The sequence below is a fragment of the Tauraco erythrolophus genome, chromosome 7, assembly GCF_009769465.1.
Source record: "Tauraco erythrolophus isolate bTauEry1 chromosome 7, bTauEry1.pri, whole genome shotgun sequence".
NCBI classification, from domain to species: Eukaryota; Metazoa; Chordata; class Aves; order Musophagiformes; family Musophagidae; genus Tauraco; species Tauraco erythrolophus.
This window is the reverse complement of record NC_141471.1, coordinates 16,290,567-16,311,461: the sequence shown is the minus strand read 5'-3', so window position 1 is coordinate 16,311,461 and position 20,895 is coordinate 16,290,567. Positions and strand designations below refer to the sequence as shown.

General features: G+C 39.6%; 1 protein-coding gene across 9 annotated transcripts in view; it reads right to left on the bottom strand.

The window, feature by feature from the left end:
* Nucleotides 1-20,895, bottom strand: part of NRP1 (neuropilin 1) — a 113,266-nt gene that overhangs the window by 23,597 nt on the left and 68,774 nt on the right. For all 9 annotated transcript variants that reach the window (XM_086614485.1, XM_086614486.1, XM_086614487.1 and 6 more), the window contains 3 exons: nucleotides 8,911-9,066; nucleotides 5,922-6,066; nucleotides 3,996-4,327 (listed from right to left, as the gene is read on the bottom strand). In XM_086614485.1, the coding sequence (XP_086470611.1) occupies nucleotides 3,996-4,327; nucleotides 5,922-6,066; nucleotides 8,911-9,066 (633 nt within the window). The remainder of the gene's footprint in view (nucleotides 1-3,995; nucleotides 4,328-5,921; nucleotides 6,067-8,910; nucleotides 9,067-20,895) is intronic.

Below are 20,895 nucleotides of genomic sequence, written 5' to 3'. Positions count from 1 at the left end.
CAAAACTGCAATATAATCTAACGGGCAAGGCAGGTCAGCAAATGTACATTTCAGACAAAAACCCCTTCTCTGCGTCGCGCTCTGGGCTCTTCAGCCATAATGCGTCTCTCAATGGCATTTGTTTAATACATTCAGCTTCTCTTGTCAGTGATCTTTTGCATATAGAACAAGTTATAATTTGTACTTATAGAAACACATCGGGTGCCTCCATGGAGGTGACTGGTCCTCAGAATAAATTAACTGTACAGAGAAGCAGTCCTTGCCATGAGGAGCTTATAACCCAGGCAAAGGAGTTATTTTTACCCTACTTTATGGTAAAAAATTACTTCAGAGTATCATATAAAGAATACGCTGAAATACAAAATATGAACATGTATATGACAATGAAGTAGAAGTAAAGCCTTTTCAACTTTTCTATGAATTAGTTAAATGGTAAAACATTAAAAAATATCCTCTTTGAACTGGATTTCAAATTTGGGATTAGAAGCGCTGTTTATAAGATACTTCCAACTCATAGCTGCAAAGCCTGAAGCCTTCTTCAAGACGAAACCACCAGATGTCCTTCATTTTGGATGAGAACGAAACCCAGCCTGCAGTGAACTCCTCCTATTGATCTGGAGGCAGATGAAACAGAGGCCATAGGAAAAGCTGGCTCTATTTCCCAAGGCACAAAACCAGCATAGGTAAAACTGATTGTTGCTTGTGTTTTCAGTGTAGTGTCTTGCTTGTTTTTACTGTACACTTCTGTATTACGAAGCAATGGTCCACATCCCCTCTGGCCATCAATTAGAGTGCCAGTCACAAAAGCCAATAGTGACGGGAGACTATGATCAACCAAATTAAGAAAATAATTTCAACATTAAAGCTTCTGCTCCTGTTTCCTAGGGGAGCTTGTACCTCCAAGGTGGCTTCAAGGGGCACTGGTTGACCTGGTTGTTCTGCCAGTGCTTGGAAGACAGTTGTCAAGAATTCACATGCAGATAGCCTGTCAGATCTAATTAACATGCAATTACATATTATTATATTTGAATAGCAATATAGTGCAAATGATCAGAAAAGCTACCTACCATATAAGAAAGAATGAATGCCATTTTATGTGTAAAAAGTAGACAGACACATGTATCTGAGGAATCCTTGCTTCCTTTTTAATAGTAGTCTTAATAGCAACATATAATAATGAAAACTGTTTTATAAAAGACATCAGTACTGGAGTACTGACACATAGACATTAGAATTCAATAGGCATCTAGAATTATATTGAATCATAATTATATTGAATCATTGTCCTTTGTGGTGCAGAGCTGCCTGTGATTCAATTTTGACTGTTCATTTAAAACACGTACCGATATTCTTTGTGGGGGAGGAGAGAGGAGTATACAGTAAAACTTCACTTCGTGAGTGTCTTTTATACAGGCTATGTCACAAATTGCTTTACTTCATTACAAAGATAAGTTATAATAAAGAATAGCTAAACAAAAGAGAAGGTAAACTGGTAAAAGGAGAAAAATTGTTTCTAATGTCTTTTAAAATCAAAATATACATGATGGAAAAATGTAAAAAGGTTGTTTCAAATGTCAGGATTGTCAGAAATTTCCTGTGCCAGAAATGAGAGGAGGTGCAAAAAATCCCCCCAAAAGTCATAAATAGGTAAGTGGAAGGAGAAAAGAAGTATGAAAGAGAAAGATGACTTTATGGAGTAAGCTTGAGTAAGACTACGGAGAGGAAATACAAATTGTATCTTGAAATGAAAATGGGGTTCTGTGTGGTTGTTTGAGGATTTGAGTGATGATCGCTCCTTTGAGTGCTTGAGGTAGGCTAAAGGGGGAAACTTTCTGCACATTCAAAAATAGCAGGAATTGGGTCAGGCACAGAGGAAAGAGTTATGGTAGTCTTAGCGAAAGGAGCTGCAGGCATGGATGACAGATCATGTTGAGAAACAAGATAATATTTCATCCTTTGGACATATTCTGTTGTTATGTTTAGATTGCCATTGCTCTTTCTTTTCCTAAAATGCAGTTGTTTGTTTATTGAAAGTCAAGGCTTTAACCAAGTGAAACGATGTGTTTCATTTCATATAACAGGGCTGTTTCTAATCCACATTCCTGCTGTGACTCATTATAGCATGCTGTCCCATGCAGCTCCACTGACATTTAAAAATACTACATTCCAGTGTATAAAATTTTAAATCTCTGAGATTTCCAAATCATAGGATTTATCTGATTGTCTCCAAAGAAAACTTGTGCTTCGGAAGAAAGTTTATTAAATGTCTTGGATTTTTGGGAAGGATTATGCCACAAGAGATTTAAATTCCAGCCCTCTCCATCCCATTAATCTTGAAAGTTAATTTCTGGTAGTGATGAAAGCTGAGGATGGGCTCAGTACGTTCGTTAGCACACTAGTTTTCTTGTCAAACTGCTAACTTCTGACAATGATGGCAAGTACTTGTATTAGAAAACAGAAAGCCATACAGCAGACGGCACACTGCTTTGAAAGCATATGGCATTATTTTTTTCCCTCGTTGAGCCACAGTGTAGAAGTACATGTCAAAACAACATCAATTTTAGAAAGAAAATAGTTAGATCCCATTGTTGATTTACACTCTCTTCACACTTTATGATGAAGTCAAAACTCATGGTAACAAGAGAAAGGAGCTGACTGCAAAGGCTGAATTCATTTAGTTTTAATCCCCCAAACAAATGATGAAAAGTGATGAGAAGTGAGAAAATGCAGACATATTCAGTGAGATTAAAACACGAGAGAATGAAGTCCAATATTTACCAAATGTGCCTGGAAAAGCTACATCCATAGGCCCACTCAGCTTTTCCTTTAAGGAAACACAGGTTTGTCCAATTGATGAGTCTATATAGCAAAACAGCTTTTACATCTAATTTTCAGACTAACGCAGCTGAGACACGGAGCAACTCTCAGGATTCCCATCTGCCAGGCACCACACTGATTTGCCTTTTGAGGGCACATTTTTGGTGTATGACCCCCTGATCATCCTAGTACCACAGCACCAGTTCCTGAACAGGACTGCGTGCTCACTGTTTTCCTCAAGGAACAGGGTAGGAGGGCTAAAAGAGGGTTATGCCTCTTGAGGCAAAAGTGCACTTTCTGAGCAACGATAACAAAATGGGATAGATGACCTAGTGAATGGGATTCTGGGTAAATAAGCTAAACAGTCATGTCCTGAAAAGCCTATATTCAAACACAAACCAAAATAGGTATGTTCCCAGAAACCTTTCTGGGCCACACTAATTTTCTTTTCCTTGGCACGTAACCCAGCAATTCTTTTGGCCCTCCTCTGTAAAGGTCTTGCAGGTGCTACTTGGACCTATGACCTAGTTGCCCTTTTTCCCCAAGCAACCTCCAAGATGCTCCACTTGTGGCAACACAATAGCACTTTTCACTTAGGATGGGATATCACAGCAAAACGGCCATCACTTTCTTTCAGTGGGACTTTGATCAGACCATTACAGAGAGCCTGTGAAGCTCTTGGAGGAGTCTCCAGGCAGTTCGGAAATCCAACAGGTACCCCATTGAGTTAAATAACACCATTCTTATTCTACAGCTCAGACTAAAAAGAATCAAAGGAAAAGTAATTCAGTGTCTCAAATAAGTTCATTCACTGCCAGTGGAAAAACTGCAGAGGAAACTACTTTTTTGGCAGTGTTGCACATTGTCATTGCATGCGATTTTGCCATAACCTAAGGGCAGGAGGGGCACACCACTCTTGGCAGAAATGAGGTTTGAACTAACTGTGGAATTAACAAAACCTTTGCCGCAGAGGCAAATGCCCTAAGGCCAGCTCCTGCCAAGGGCATGGGACAGTTCCCACAGTGTCCCTTCAGGTTTGCTGCCCTAGGAGTCCATCTGCTTGGCTTCGTCTCAGCTGTGTGCCTCTTTGAAGGGCAGGGGTAGATGTGTAGAAATTTCCTGCAATCTTTTTTCTTTTTTTAATGCAACTATTTTTAGTGCAGAGCTTTCCTCCTTACCTTTATCTTTTTCTTGCTGGAATCCATGATCATTTTCCAATCTGATCCATTGTTACTGTAGCCAATTTTGAATTTTTTCATGAATACTTTATTTTCTCGGTGCTTGCCTCCTTGGACAATTATGCCCCTCACTTTTTTTTCTTCACCGAGGTCTATTTGAAGCCATTCATTTGTATACGGATGAGTAGTCGGTGGTAGTGCCCAACCTGAACGGCTTGTTATGAGGCGAGCATTTTCTGGGATCCAGTTTCGATCAACTTGAGTAGATGCAGTAATCTGAGAGTCAGGAATGAGCCCAGATACCATGCCCAGCATCCCAGAACAAGGATAATCTACAGAGAAGAAAAAAAATAAATTATGAACAAGCATCAAAACAGAAACAGGACGCATCAGTCAATTCAACTATCACAAGCAATTACTTATTTCTTCCTTACATCCAAACTAATCTCTTTGGATTTGTATATAATTTTCATTTGTTCGAACTTGCACTTCCTAGTTTTGGCAGGAAGTACCAAAATACCACAAGTATTTCTGGCTTGATGAGAACCCAAAGGATCAGAAAATCCTATTCTATTCTTGCTTTCTATTCTTCTTGTTAAGGCAAAGAGTGCAGGGTCACATCTGAATTTGTGAATATGTCCCTAGAGAAAACTTTCAAAATCAGTCAAAACCTAGTTGCAGATTACTTAATTTTGGTGACATTGGAAATGGAAATATTTTATACATTCTGTAAAATATAATTTATTGCTGTACTTGAGATTTTCCTGTTGTATTTGTTTGGTGTCTCAGGCTCTTTCGAATGACATAGAAGCTAAATAGTTGCTTCTTTAATGATCTCAGATAAATGTAAATTAGAAGTAGGAAAAGCTACTAACAAGGAATGAAGATGCCCAATATAGAATGTAACAGCAGTTCTGCTGACATTACCTTTATCTACTCTGAAAAGATTTCATAGAATGACCTGGAATTCTATAACATAGAAATCGGTAATCTTTCCCGATGTATGGAAACCAGTTGAAAGAAACATTTTCAAGACCAAAGAAACACCTTAAGGGAAGAAAAATAATATCCCTAGAACTAATAAAAATTAGTGCAAATGAACTCTATTAAGCGCTATAAAGTGATGCTAGGTATTTTTTTTTTGGAAAAATCAGCTTTGTAAAAAAAATATTAAATCATTAACATTTTATTTAATCTATAACTTGTATTTTTACTTTACGTATATAAAGGCCTCCATTTTGTAGGAGTTACGGAAATCCTAAAACTAAAAAAAAGGACTTCTAAAAACATTCCTGTTTGTGCCTGCTTTTTTTTTTTTCAAGATAGTATTTTGATGATAATGAATGCTTTTGCTCTTACTGCAGAAAGCACTTTGGACAGTTATTTTGGTAGTTAACTGTGTGAATATAAAGGAGTTACATTATGATACTGATCACTAGCTGGAACCTGATGTCTAGTTGCTTGAATAGGCTTCAGATCCAAGTGTTCGTACCTCACAATGCTTTTAAACCTAGTTATGTATGTTACTTCTTTGGGAAACGTGCTGGAAACTATCCATAAATAAGAGGCATGAGAGAGAGAGACTGGAGGTTAGGAAGGAAAAACAAAGAGAGAATTTGCAAAATATCTGCATGCCTCAGGTATTTTGCATGAAGCTGTAAAATAATTCTAAGAAATGTAATTAAACTTTATTTGTTTTTCACTTCTTAAAGTTGAACATCTAAAAGAGAATGCCAGAAGAACATTCTGATAACACTGGATGTTTGTGTTGTCGCATTTTATCTTCTTTATGTTTTTAATTTTTTTTTACATTTCTACATTCAGACCACAACGGAAATAATGAAGTTGCATTTCACTCATAAAAATAAACCCCACTGCATAGGCACAATAAATTCCCTTGGTTTTAAAATCCTTCCCAAGACCTACCTGTTATCTTGCAGCCATAAACTTCAAATCTCAGCGATACTCCGTTTTCCCAAGACAGCGGTCTAATTCGCACAAACCGTGTTAAAACTGGTTTGGCAAAAGGTCTGTAAACAACCTCAGTGGGATTGCTATTCCCTTGAAACACCTTTGTGTGGAAAGAAAAAGTATATATTTGTTAGGTTTTCTTTTAAAGGATGGTTTTAATTCTGTGTTTTACAGATACACTACGAGGTCTAACCAGGGTTATTTTTGGGGAGGATGAGACAAAAGACTTGTATGGGGAACTATTTCACTAAACTCCTAACACAATTTTTGCAGACAGATAAACTTTCCTTGTGGAGGTAAAAAAGAAGATATGAAGTAATGATGGTAAAATATACTTGCCACTTGCAGAGCCCCATAACATACCATAACACTGCAGAACAGACCAGGATTGCTCAGGGCCACCTTGAGAGCTGGAGCTCACCTGAATGCAACAAGGGTCTGTCTACTCCCTGCCTATTTTGAGGTGTTCCTTCCTAATGCTTAGATCTACATGCAGGAATGACATACACTGGTCTTTGCCACTTAAGGACTGCCACATCCTGGAAGAAGCCCTTAATGCCCCATTTCGGCAGTTTTATTCCTCATACACTTGTAGAATGATGCAAAAAGCTACAGAGCCTCAGGCCCAAATTAAAGGTTTGGATCTCATTCAGACCATGTGAAAATCTTACATGGAGTTAGGATAAAAACATAGATTATTTTGCTGTCCTCGGGGATAAGAGCTTTGCAGAGTGTATTGTTCAAACCTTGCTTTGTTAACCTTCCGTTTTTAAATCCTTTTTAACAAGTACTCAGACTTTCTTTCTCCTTGCATACTGAGATGGAAGTCTATTTAAAATCTATATAGCAGGCTCTAAGATTTTCTCTGCGTCCCCTGAGGCTAACAGTCAAATTAGATGAACAATGAGACTTCCACAAGAAGGGACAGCGTTGTGCTGTGCTTTCATGTTGAGGATCCTGCAGACACGCTCTTTCCTAGCAGAGCCGAAACCTTGCGATGTTCTAGTCAAGAGAAGGTGATTCAGTTTCCTGCTTCTTCCTCACGTAGAGAGGACCAATTTCCTGTTGTTTTCCATGGATACAAACCCCTCTCCTTTTATGGGAGATTCTCCTGTTTCTTGCACACACTGTCTACTTTCCTGTTTGTTACTTGCAATAGCTGCAGTACTTTGGAGCGGAGGCCAGCAGCACGCAGCTGTCAACTCATCAGACTCAGTTATATCTCAAGTAATTTAATATAGGAGTTTCATATCCAGCAAGAGATTTAAATGGAGCTACATTTCTTTTCAGCAACTTTTTTTCTCTGGGAAGACCTGCTGTAGATGTCTCAAGGTCTGCATCTGGCAGAGGAAACGAGTCTTTTCTCAAAAGTACACAACTCTTTATATGTGGTTAATGCAACACTCGTGTGAGGCTGCCTTGAAGAGGTCTGCAGCTGCCTGCTTTTGTTGTTCCTTCAGTAGCCAAGTCTCCTTAAATTTTCATTTGAATAAAGATAGTAGTAGTTTTTTCTTGTCCTGATCAACAGCAAAATATAGTCATTTTAGAAACCTGATTTTTTTATAAACCCTTTGAGCTAAAAAGACAGGTTTAAGTACTGTTCTTAATAATTAAGGACAGCATGTACAATAGAAACTCATGTAAAATACACTCTTGGAGAGTTTACAAATTGAAGTTGGTAATGAAGGTCAGGCATGGTCTGATTTTGAAAGAGGCATTTGTTCAGATTACGGGAACCAGAGCCAGGAAACCCTGTGTCACATACCAGTCACAAAGGTGGCCCCTCTTCTGACTTTGGGCAAGTCAGTTATTGTACTTTTATACATCATTACACAGTGCTCACATTGTGGCATTTGACCTTTTAAAGTTCCTTCTCTGTAAAACCAGGATAATACCTGTCAAAGTGAAGTTTTCAGGATTCATTTTTTATTGTTTTACAGAGTGCTTCAAAGAAGAGAGATGTATGTGTTAAACACTGCTATCGTTTTTATTAGATAAATGTAGTGGACTTGGCATAGCACTCACAGATATATCAGGGACAAACCAGTAACCAAATATTTAGAGCTAGATATGGTTACACTGATAGAGTTTAATATTACATAGCTCTTCTGGATTCTCACAGAAGGGTCACAAAAAAGCTGTTTTGAAGGGAGGTACCACAAAACCTTTCCCGTTGCATCAGCCCCTGGCAGCCTCTGGGGATGCTGCTCCTGGGCACATCCTGAGTGAGGTGGGAGGGGAGGCACAGCCTCGCTGGGACTACTCATGTGAGAGCTGGAGCAGAATTGACTTCTCAGTAATGAGCTTTATGCTCATGGTAGCGGATAATGAATATTTTTCTTATGAGTGTCTAAAGCTGTTTCATTGAGAGGTCACAGAGAGCAAATCCGCTGATAAATGGAAAGGTGATAAAAATGTGTAAGGATGAAAAGATGTGCCTAATTACATGTCTGCATGACCCCCATCACTGAGATGCTTGGAAGTCTAACAAACTCCTAATGACTTGCTAGCACTCCTGCAAGCCAGTGTGGCTACGCACAGGGAGCTGAGGTGCTGACGTGCTGCATATCCAGAGCTTCACTGCAGATAAGGGACCTACATATTTTTAAAGAGGTTTCCCATAATGCTTTTCCCAAGGTCACTTAGAAAATGTCTGGCAAACTGAGAAACGGCAGCACACCCCAGGGAAAATACTCCAACCATTCAAATTATGATGGGTACAACAGATGGGGCAGCACCTTGCACCCTTTTCAGCTGCTCCAGGCTTTGGAAAATCAATTTCTGTGGCCCGTTACTACTAAGACAATAGCTATTTTTTTGGATTTGGGATATTGTTAACCCTGATCATGCCGATTAAACCTGTGATACCTTATTCCTCTTTTTTTGACAACTAAGTCAACAGCTTATTTCTTGGATGAAGAGAGACAAAAGAGAAAAGACTTACAACAGGCTTGTTTCCCTCCTTCAGTGTAATCCAGTCCTCTCCATTGGAGCTGACATCTACGCGGTACGTTTTCAGGTAATATTCTTTCTTTGTTTCTTTTGAGATGGCTCCTTGGGTCCCAATTCCAGAAACAAAGCGGAGAAGGCCTAGATCTACCTGTAGTAAGGAATGAATTCGGATGTGAGGAGAATACATTCAGAGCACAACAGTAATGCAGAAGTGACACCCCCTCTGCCCTGCCATGTTTTACAGAGATAATCAGGATTTTATATAAAGGAAATTGCAGCATATTGTTGATAACAACATAGCCATAATCTCCTCTTTTGTAAACAGTGTCATCACAAGAGATGGGAACATTTTCCTAATTAGCCAGGAGGGCTATTCACATGCCAGACAATTATCTTTCCTCTATGGAGGAGGAACCAGAGACCCCATCAGTGCAAGTGGGAACCACCAGACTGCAGAGAAGTTACTAGAGAAGTTCCTCAAGGACCAATCTAGTGAGCAATCTTACTTAATACTTTCATTAACTACCTTGCATAGATGCTAACAAAATTTGCTGAGGACACAAAGCTGCAAGGCGTTGTCAATGGAGAGGACAGTCATGCAGTGAGAACTGAACGACCCTGAGGACTGAAGTATGAAAAATAGGATGAAAGGTAATAGGGAAGGATAACAAGAATTCTGCTAAAACCCAGGAGCTCATCACTCGCAAAACGAAGAGTAGAAAAGAATCCCATGGTGTATTAGTTAGTCACAAGATAATTAAGAATCACTGTGTAATTTTGTTGGGAAAAAGGCAAATGAGTTGCTTGTGCCATATAATGTATCTGAAGAAAACAAAAAGGAGCATTAACACAAGTGCAATAATTCTGTTCCAACTGTCCAATGTAGTGAACTTTACACATTAGCAAATAATGGCATTTGGAACTTGCTGGAGAAACGAGTGATATGGTGTGCACACGAATGTGTGTTAGAGACCTTTCCTCTTCTTCACTCTTTGTCTTTCTGCTCTCATGAAGTTACTTTGCAAACAAATGGACAAGTGATTTAGGTTAACTGTCCCCTCTCCCAGTTATTTATTTGTCATCCAAGTCTGTTTCCTCAACTAGTTCATCATGTGGCATCAGGGAAGATGTATTGGCATAGTTGGGAGGATCATGTAGGGTGCAGGAGTGTGGCTACTCAAGTCATTTCTGTTGAAACCTTTGTCCTGATGCGCAAGTCCAAACAGCTGAAACTAGGCACAACACTTTCTCACCGTCAGGTTGGTGACCACAGCTTTGAAACACCTGCCATTTCCTTACGACTTTTCTTTAGCCATAACAACAAATGAATTAAAATTAAATTATTCACTCTCTTTCTCTGCAGCCAGAACCTTCTCTTTTGTTTCCTAAAGCAAGCCATTTAATTTTAATATAAAATGACACTGTTCACAAAATATTAATCAGAGTAATTTACTCCCCTGAACGTCAGTTGTCCAGACTTTGGTAGGATAATAATAGATTGAATAAACCCTTCTCAAGTGAATGTCCCATGAATGTCTCAGGCTTTTGCATTATTTCCAGAGTACTCAGGATGCAGAATATACGTCCCCTGTGTCCCACAAGCATCCTTTTTCCTGGATGTATGTCATATATCCAAAGGCACTGGAAAGTTAAATCAACATGCTCTGCATTCTCTCTCAAAAGACTGAAGGAAGTGCTGCTGAGGACAGACTGGCTGCTCTCTCAATGCCCATGTCACATGCAAGGCATTTTGAAGTCTTGCAACACAAGAATAGCAGCCTTGTGTGCGACAGATAGAACTAGCTTTCAGGACAAAGACCCTGCCCTTGCCCCAGTTTTTAAGGTTGGTAAAGTCTATATATGACATTTTAGCCCCTGTCTTTTGGGGTGAAATACTGCAACATTTTGTTTTGTCGTAACAAAAAAATTCAATCTTCAAAAAAAAAAAAAAATCTCATCACCGCCTAACAAAAACAATCAAGTGATTTAAAGTAAGTAGAGAGTCTCAGATGTTAGATTGTTGCAATCTGAAAGTTAATGGGGGAATCTGGGCATCATTGCGCTGAGCAATCTCAGCTTAACTTCAAATGCTCTCCAAACTGTACTCTGCTGATTGTAAAGTGTGCTGCACTGAGTTATGTCCAATGCCACATTCACTTCCAGGCTGAAGTGCACTTGAAAATCTGGAAGTCTGAGGGAGTGCAGAGCTAAGTTATTTAAATGATCTGCTTCTCTTAGAATTTGAAACAGCTCTTCAGTTTTGAAATGATTAGGGTCCCAAGCCTGTACCTTTCCAACTGATTTCAAATTATTCTAGTAGGAGCTTTTTAATATACAGTAAGTACTTCATTGTGAATGAAGTCAAGCAATGGTCTATTACTAGAGTTCTAGGTATGTGAAGCCAAGTTAAAATTTAAAATTTAACATTGGCCGTTTAGGAAGGTTTGATTAGTTGATGCCTGAGCTAACGATTACAGCTACCAGTCACTGACTGTTCAGGCGACTCAGGCTTGTCCCATTGAAGAACTTCAGGTGCCCAAATTTTGCTCAATCCCAAAAGCTGGAAATCAGTGTACTCCCTTAACTTTTGGGACACTGAATATCCTACAGCTTTTTTTCCCACTGCCTACAAGTAAGTCCTACACATGCAAAGGATTTAGACATCACCGTCATGCCTAAAACCTGGCAGGATTCAAAAGGTAGACAGAAACTCTCCTGCCAGAAGTTACAGCTCAATGGGAGAGAAAGAGACTCTGAGAAAGCCTTAAATTTATTGCCTATAGGTAGGGAAGAGGCAACCTCATTATCACTCCTGGTCTCAGTAACTGTGTAATCCAGGACAGGAGGAGGGGGCATCTCTTGTCCTTAGGGAGAATATAGAATCATAGAATCATAGAATGGTTAGAGTTGGAAGGGACCTCAAAGATCATCTAGTTCCAACCCCCCTGCCATGGACAGAGAAACCCTCCACTACACCAGGTTGCCCAAAGCCTCATCCAGCCTGGCCTTGAACACTTCCAGGGATGGGGCACTTACATCTCTTCACATAGATGTTCCCTCTCTGGATCAGCAAATCTTTCTTTACGTGCTCCTTGAAAACTAGAACTATGTCAACAGCAGTCCTCTCCTCGAATGCCTAGAGGCTGATGGATTGAGTGTTCAGCTGCCTGCCACAGCTTTAGATCCCTTGCAAAAGCAAGCTGTAAGCCCCGAACCTGTGCTTGCCAGGGGCCATTTGCTCATAAACTGATAGAGGAAAGAAGAATCACCTTTCTCCATTGGCATTTTGTGAGAAAGCAGCAGCGCAAACAGGAAAGGTGGGGTTAAGCAGCAGAGAAGCAGAACGGTTGGAGTTTTTAAGTACTAACTCTGACTCAGGGTAGAGGTCCAGGAGAGAGGCAGAGCTTAAGGCATTTTCCTCCCTTTGACAGTTCTCTGCGGTGGCCTCTGGAGGAACTGCTTCTCTCCAGGTGCATGCAGACAGAATGGTGATACCAAACACCCCTCTGTGGTGCCTAAGTATGTTTGTAAATCAAGCCCTAAATTTACCAGTCTTCTTCTCTAAGTGAGATGATACAAATTATGTAGAACACTACCTTGAAAACTGCATGACACATCTTAAGGGGCTTTTAAGCTCACCTTCATTAATCACTTTGCAATGCATTTTGCTTTCTTTCCAATGTCTTTTGAAAGTTTACCTTCTGTAAAACGCAAAAGCGTGCATAAAATACACATTCTAAATGTCACAGGGACTGCTCAGAGCTGACGTTCAACCACATCAACTGCTACTAACAACTGGAACCTGAAGATACCTAAATGCAGTAAGACACAGCCCTTCAGTACTATGCTATCCAGAGGAACAGGTGCAAAGGGCAGCAGCTCTAGTACAGCTGGGTCACCAAACAGATAGGAGTTCTCATGCTTTTTGGAGGCTTATGCTTATAGAGTCCAACTATCTGTGTAATTTCCCGTCAGCTTAATATGTCCTCTCCACAAAGGTCTCCAAGTGTTAACATGACCAGGGGTAACCTGTTTTTATCAGATCTAGTCTCCTCCAGTTGAAATAGTAATACAAATCTTTTCAACACAACTAGTGTTTTGTTGTGGCCTCCTTGTCCTTTTTTGTTTCAAGAACTTGTGTTTCATGTTAAAATGAACTGTGGAGAGACATGGTGATGAAATACAGTACTTTTGAAGATGAACATCAAATGCATTTCCCTGCAATTATTTGACATTTAACTTTCTGCGCATATGATAAACAAACATCTGGTATTTATTTTAGAGGACGCAAGTGATTTTGTAAGTTATTGCGTGCTGTATGGCTGTGATTTGAGATAGGCAGCTGTCTCCAAACCTGAAATCATGACATTTCATTTCCATGACCGGAGTCTCAGCTTTGACTATCTGCAGTACGTTGCTAGTTATTTTTTCAAATTTTGTTCACGTTCATTCAGATTAAAAAGCATATCTCTTTTGGAAAATGATACCTTAGGGCCTTATCCAAAACCACAACCTTTGATAATTGCCTATGTTGCAATGTGACTGTCTTTGTTGGTAAGTACAAGACTGGGAGAAGACTTGTCTACAGGAATTGGCCCCTAACTTACAAGAAATGCGAAACATCTCAAGTGTGGGTTTCTCTCCAGGAGAGAAATGATCATGTAAAAAAAGCCCCAGTTGTTCCTACTTCTAAAATAAATTTATTTCCTGTGAAAGCATATTGCAAGATGCTGGCTGTTTCTACATATGAATTACTTCCTCTGTATTTATTCTGCAGTATCTTTTAGCATCCAGGAAAAATATTTTTATTGCTGTCTTACTTTCTCCGAAAAATGTGAGTGGGTGACACATTTTTAAGACATAGATATGCAAGGGGTGGCATATACATTTTATGGGAAACCAGTTAAGGAGAAGGAAAAAGAATAACATATAGCTCTGCACAATACATCATGTAGCAAATCTTAGCTAACGGCTGAAGAAGGAACAACATAGAACGCGCACGACTTGAAATGAACATTGCTGCTTCCTGTTGTCATACATAAACATGTCATAGTATGGAAGACCTTATTTTCAGAATGAAAATCTGCCTTGCTAAATAAAATACAGTCATTGAGAGAGCTGTAACAAGGGAGCAGTTTTACCAGCTTTTAACACTCCTACTGTAGGTCTGTTCAACAGCCTGAGAAAATAAGGGACAAAGTGCTGGAGTTTGATTAACAACAGGAAGCTTTTTGTTGTGGGCATCTCTTGTGGCTTGGAAAGCTGTATAATCCATCACTTGACAGAACATACCAAAGTAAATATTTTTAGAGTACTGTGTCATTTCCTTAGATAGCATACAGTGCTCTGGGTCAGATTAACTGTTGTGACACTTCACTGTTCTTCTGTCAAATATTTAATTAAGAAAGAGTTGATCTCTTTTATTAGGTGTTGCTGTTGATTTGATCAATCCTGCCCTCCCATGATGTATATACAACTATCACTTAATTCCTTTATTTATTGAGCTTTAAATAAAGAATATAGTGCTAAGTGAAAATGGCACAGGCTCTAGTAGAAAATAGTACAAAATAGTTTCATTAATTTAGTCGGAAAATGATTTCCAAAAGTCTTTGTCCTTAAAATAAGTAGTCATTACAAGAGCACAACTCCTTGATTAATGACAGGGTATAAATACTCCTTCTGGCTTTAAGTGAAAATATTTAAGGCTATAAACCATATCAAATCTCTGTGCAAAATTCTCAGTGATATTTGTGGCAGCTCCATAAAGAAAGTGAGGAGAAAATATTGCTGTTAGTAAGATCTCTCCTGAGTCACTGAAGTCTTTCCCATTGACCTTGACAGCAACATCCTGAAAGCCCCAGAAGTGAAAGCAGTTGATCACATGCTCAACTTCTAGTCTGTGCCTAACAGCTGTCCTCAGTCAGTATGCTTTACTGAGCTGATGCTTATGTGACTTGGCAAAAATGGGGAAGCATGAAAGAGAAGATGAGCAAACATTCGTGCCAAAGAAATAGGAACGCTTGGCAGCAAAAAGAAAACGAACTTTCTTTAGCAGTTGAAATATTCCTCACAATCTTCACCTTCTGCCCAAATCCTCTTTTGCAGCAGAAAAAACGTAAGTGTGAAGATGCCCCCAACAAAGAATAGACTAAGAGGATGCTATAGCATTGAGATACTGATGCTGGGATTGCATCAGTAATATTGAGTACAGTATTTTTTTTTAGAGGCAGATCAGCCAGTTTCTACAAGAGAAAATTTAAGATAAGGATGAAAAAGTATACCTGATGCATGACATAAGAAACTTCAGTCATCATTGTGGGGCTGGCGCGAGAAGGAAAAGATGCAGAAAGTGTAAGAAAAATTAAATCCAGAAACAAAAAGGAAAAAAGAAAAGACAAGAAAAAATGAAAGAAAAGGCCTCTGTGTCTCTGACAGAGAAAAGATAATGCTTGTGTGGGCTGTGTTGCATCTGGATTCATGGCACATTCTCCCACTCTTATGTTAATTTTTTTTTGCATAAATCAGAAGCAACTAATTAAAAAAGAAATATTTAATTCTGACATGTTCTTTGAACTGGTGTTCCATCTGGTTCTGTTTGAATAGTAAAATCTGCTGTAGTTGTAAAAATTGGCAAGCAGCACTCTGGTAAAGAGAAACAAAAGAGACTCAGTACAGCAGGTTAATACACTAGCATTTCAACTTGAGACATTTCCAGAATTCAGCAAACCAAATCACTCCAGTATGGAAACTGTAAAGATCAAATGTGAAAGAGAAATGCTGCAAGTGGGCCAGGAGAAGCACTGCCACTGGTACACATTAGCTCTGTGCGACATTTTTAGTTTGAGTCTTGGAAGGAGTTTGGTTTAAAAGCAAGGGCGATGCAACGCTCCCCTGAAACGGGCTCGCTGTAGTGCATGAAATGCATCCCGTGCACACGCAGTGATTGGGAACAATCCTTCTGCCATTCACTTGCAAGCACCACCTCACACATCCATGTAGTGCTCTGATGAAACGCGGCTCAGAAAACACCACCTTCTTATTTTTTTACTTGAAAACTACTTAAAACCTGCACACCAAGATACAATAAACTCTGATAGCAAAGGAAGGACAATATAGTCGTATTGGGATTTCTATAGACTCTGGGATCTAAGTAATCAGCATCTTATGCCATTCGAATACTCTCTAGCAATGAAGAGAAAGGCTGATTAACTTGCAGTGCTTTAGAAAAAGATTGTTTTACATCTTGCAGGAGCATATCTTGCTGTGAAATATTACTTCTTTAAGATGAAAACCTTTGCTCTGGCACTACATTAACTTGCAAATGGATAACCTAAGACATGTACAATGACTTGGTCAAAAAAGGAGGAATGTGAATGGCCCCTTTCTCCAGCTAAGATACTTAGGAACCCTTGCTGAGCAATAAATGAGTCAGGAACGTAATACTTTTAATTAACGTTTTCTGAATACTTATTTGTAATTTACATTTAATTTTAAACCTGAGCTTAATCCTCTGATCTGGAATGAAGACAACTATTTAGTGCAGTTTGAATGTAACCTTCCCCAGTTTGTATTAGAAACTATAGAAAAGAGAAACTCTATAGCAATACTTGCAGAACCACTCTTTTCTCAGAGAAGGACATAATTGTAGGATTTTTTTTTCCCCTAAGTGTACTGAGCAGCTAATGCACAAATGGAAAACGAGTAATCCAAAGCTTCTCTACCAAGTGAATAATTGGGCTTCGGGTGGAAAAACCAGAATTTTGCCTATAAAGTTCTTCTGTAGCATTTTTTTGCCAGCTGCTGTCCTGTTAAAATCAGAAGGTACAAGCAGAAAGGCTTGATTATAATACATTTTGGTATTTTGAATCTAAGTACAATATCACACGTGTAAACACACAGAAATAACCTCTGCTTCTTCCTATTTCACAGCATACCTATGCTAATTGAGCAGGAAGCTGGCAAGTGAGGGTATGATGTATTATGCAGAATTAAACTTGCACTGTCTCAGACAGCACAATTTGATGGTGTAGATAGATCTGACTGTGCAATCACTGTGTTCAGAGAGAGTTTCACTGAAATCACTGGAATATGCTATACTTACTATTTTTGAAGTTTCAGGCTTTGGGTTTTCTATAAAAAAGTGACAAAATGGGGAAAGAGTGCTGGTATCTAAGATTTAATACTTTTAAGCCTAATTTCACTGGCAATTGGAATAGGTGCATAACCTGTGTCACACAGAAATATATGTATTTTCTTGTGATCAGCTTTCTCATCTTGGAAAATCATCACAGTCTTTTTAAATCAGTCAGTCATCCACAGGAGTCTGCATTCATTTATTCTCCGTTAAATGGAACTGTCACTTTTGTTGCACCAAAATTCGATTTTCTATTTCATACACATTGTGTATGATGATTTTAATTTACTACTGGGTCACCAAGCAAGTCACTGCTTTTTTAAAATATGAGTTTCTGCTGCCTTCTAGAAAAAACGCCAGGTAGCCGCAGTCAGATGGTGTGGTGAGAGTATTGTAAACGTGTGGGGAAAATGAGAGACAAAGACTATATGTACAAAGATAATTTTGCTTTTTCCTTGGTATGTCCCTCATAGCTCTGAGGAAATGCACATGAGTAGATGAAGTCCTTCTGAGGCTGTGATTTGGAAGACCCACTGCTGAGAGTGGTGCTCTTGCCCCGTGCTGGAGGAGGAAGAAGGACAGCAGAAGGGATGGTGTAGGCCAGTGACTACCTGGTGCTAAAGCAAACCAGGGAGACTGGCTGCACTTCAGCCGAGTTCAGCCCTTCTCTCAACTTCAGCCTACTCAAACTCAAAATCCTGGCATTCCATTTCCAGGGCTTCTTTGGTCAAAGAACGGTGTCTGGTTTGCGTACCCCCACCCAGCGCCTTTTAAAGTTGCTCTATCTCCAGCTACGTAAAGAGGGAATCTGGTGATTTTTAAGTGTTGTGGCTTTTAAAAATAAACACAGGATGTATTTTCTTAATTAAGCATATCATGAAAGGGGAGAACATGCTTATGGACAGTTAATTTTCATGGCCTGATAAGCGCATTTTAAAATTATTCTGTGCTATTTCAGCCTTCAGCCCATAGCTTGAATTTAATAGGATTTGCAATGGAAGAGCCTACTCCCGTCTCTCTTAAGGCTGAAAGCCTCCTTAGTCTATAGTACAATAATCTAGAACCTAAATTTGACCGGTTAAAATACGCCCTGGTTTATATGTCCTTTAAAGACAGGACAAATTGGTCTTTTCAGCAGCTTCAGAGGATCAACACCAGAAATGAGTTTGGCCCGAAGCGTACAACACAGGAGGCTGCAAGGAAGAGAGAGACCAGACTACGTGGGTACGACTGCTTGGTGGAAGCTGTGTGTGAACAGCGCTTCTCTGGTGAGAAGCCAGTTGCTCCTGAAAAGAGAGGAACCGAACCTCAGCTTAATGTTCGGCCAACTGTGTTTTCTCTGCTAGAAGCTTTTGTTTATCAGACAGCTATGCAGTTTACTCTGATACCTTTTTAAAGAGTTTTTTAAAACCTTGAATGAAAACATTAGAGGTAAAGCAAAAATGGAAGTATTTCCATGATGAAATATGTTTCTTTTTTTTAATTTATTTTCTATTTTCTTTTTTTTTCTCTTTGTGTGGGAAGAAGACAAATTGCTTTCTGAAGGGCAGGTATTTACCACTTGGAAGAAATCTCATTTATCCTTCCACTTTACCTATTTTGCTACTGCTGTGAAAATGTCAACTAATGGGCAGAACAGAATTAAACTGGGACAGAAAAGCAGGATGACACAAGGACAGGGGAGGCAAGTAAAAGCTCAGCAACAGAAAATCCGGAGCATGGATGCTGGGATGGGGAAGGGCCCATAGGACTCATGAACTCTTCAGCCTCATGCTACCATGCAGGTGTGGAAAGAGTGAAGAAAAATGCACGATCGCCTCTGCAAAGCACTCAGCAGTACACCTATCATCTCCAACCTGGGGTCGGCCCCAGGGAGAACAGAGAGCTGTAGCTCAGTAACAACTCTGTGTATTGTAACACGCCTCAGCTGTGCGCTCCTACCCCAGGCTGCCTTCCTAGCCACCGCCCTTTGTCACTTCACTTCTAGTCTTGAGCTCTACCTCACCCACAGTTTGACACCTGCCTAGTCTTGCAGATTAATTTATTTCTGCTGGACTCAGAGAAATACTCCTTTTGAGATGCCTTCCTTCAAATCTGCAGAAAGCCCTGGCCACAGTGGAGCAGATGTGCTGCAGTGCCTGGTAGCTGGGTGGGCAAGGCTGCCTCAGTGTCCATGGGATCTGCGAGCCAGCTGGGAGGGAGCTCCCCTACCAAGCAGAATATCACAAACAACTGATTTTTTGGCTTGATGGCAGTTTAAAAACCAGCAAACAATAACAAATGTTTTGAGTTGAGCCAAACACGTGAACCTGGTGAACGGGGAAAAAAAAGAAAAAGAGAGAGAGAGAAGAAGAATTTTGTACAGAGTTTTTAAAGTGGCTTTAATTTCTGTGAAATAAAGTAGAAGAAAAAGAGATTGTGATTAAAAAAAAAAGACTGTGGTGTTTATTTTAAAAACATATTTAAAGGTTTTAATTTCTTTCTCTCCTGGAACCAACTAGTAAAAGTGAGATAAATTTATAAAATTATTTTAGTAGTTGCTGAATCAGTGCTTTTGCTGGACATGTTTTTAATTTGCTATCTCAGCTCTAAAGGGCCATCTGTCTTGCAGCCGTTGAGGGGATGTAGGGCTGGACTGGGAAGTGGATGCATAGGTAATTACAGAGTTATATACAAACTGCTCAGATCTCTGCATAATGGATCTCCTGAAAGAACTGAAACTATTATAATGATTAGGCTGGCAGTGGAAGCTTGGAGGGTCTCTGTTTCTGCTGCTTCTCCATATGTTGCACACAGGATTGCTCGAAGCCACGCAGGACTCCCCTATGTATTAGGGCTGATGCTGAAACATATCAGAGGGAGGTACAGAGGATTTTCTTCTAAACTGCATTTTGCACCTGCATTTCTGGAACAATAAGGCTGACAATGGTTTTGCACCGTTCTCTGAGCATCCCTTCAGGCTCCCCAGAGTGATAAATCTATGGCTGGGAACTTTCTGGTACTAAAATAGCTCTTAAAGCACTTTGAATAATCAAAAAAACCTTCATACTTTGTCAGGGCCTTTTATTTCTCCCTCTCCCTCTTGTCTAAATTCAGTGCTTGCCTTTGTGAAACTCCACCATTTATTCCCATGCCACAGTAAATAAAGGTACAAATGTATCCTGCTGGGTCAATTAACCCTGGTTCTGCACTGTGTCAGTCTGTACTGGTTGTGATTTCCAGAAAGGAATATTCTTTTGTCATACTTTGCCCATGTGCAGTGTATGTTAAGACCGTAAGATAACTGTAACACTTTTCCACGCAAAGCTAACTCTGCTTTTTTGTAATTTCTGGAGTGCAGTTATGAACTGTAAAATGACATGAACCAAATACATAACTTGTATTCTAAAGCCGTAGAGAAGACAAAGGGCTGACAGTTTTTGTGCTTTCATGTCAGTGCGCTCCCTAATGATGGGCAAGCCTCGCAACAGAGCCTCTGAACTTCAGCTCTCAGGCAGTCCTTCAAAGGCTAGGAGAACTGGGAGGCTGAGGTTTCCCAGGTTTCATGTTATTCTATGCAGTAATATGATGCACTTCACTGCCATATCAAACTCCAAAAGAAACAGAAATAATAAGAATAAAAATAACAGGCATTGTTGACTTGCACTTCCTTGAGCTTTCATGTGAAATATTTAGATAAGCTTGCTTTATAAAGTCAACCTAAACAGCTGCCTGATGTAAGAACAAACTTGTTAATGAAACAAATGTGTTGTGCAGCGGCATATATAAATACTGACTATATTTTTAAGTGAATACCTGATAAGGAAATAAGCTATGGCACAGCTGAAAGGTCGAGACACCAAA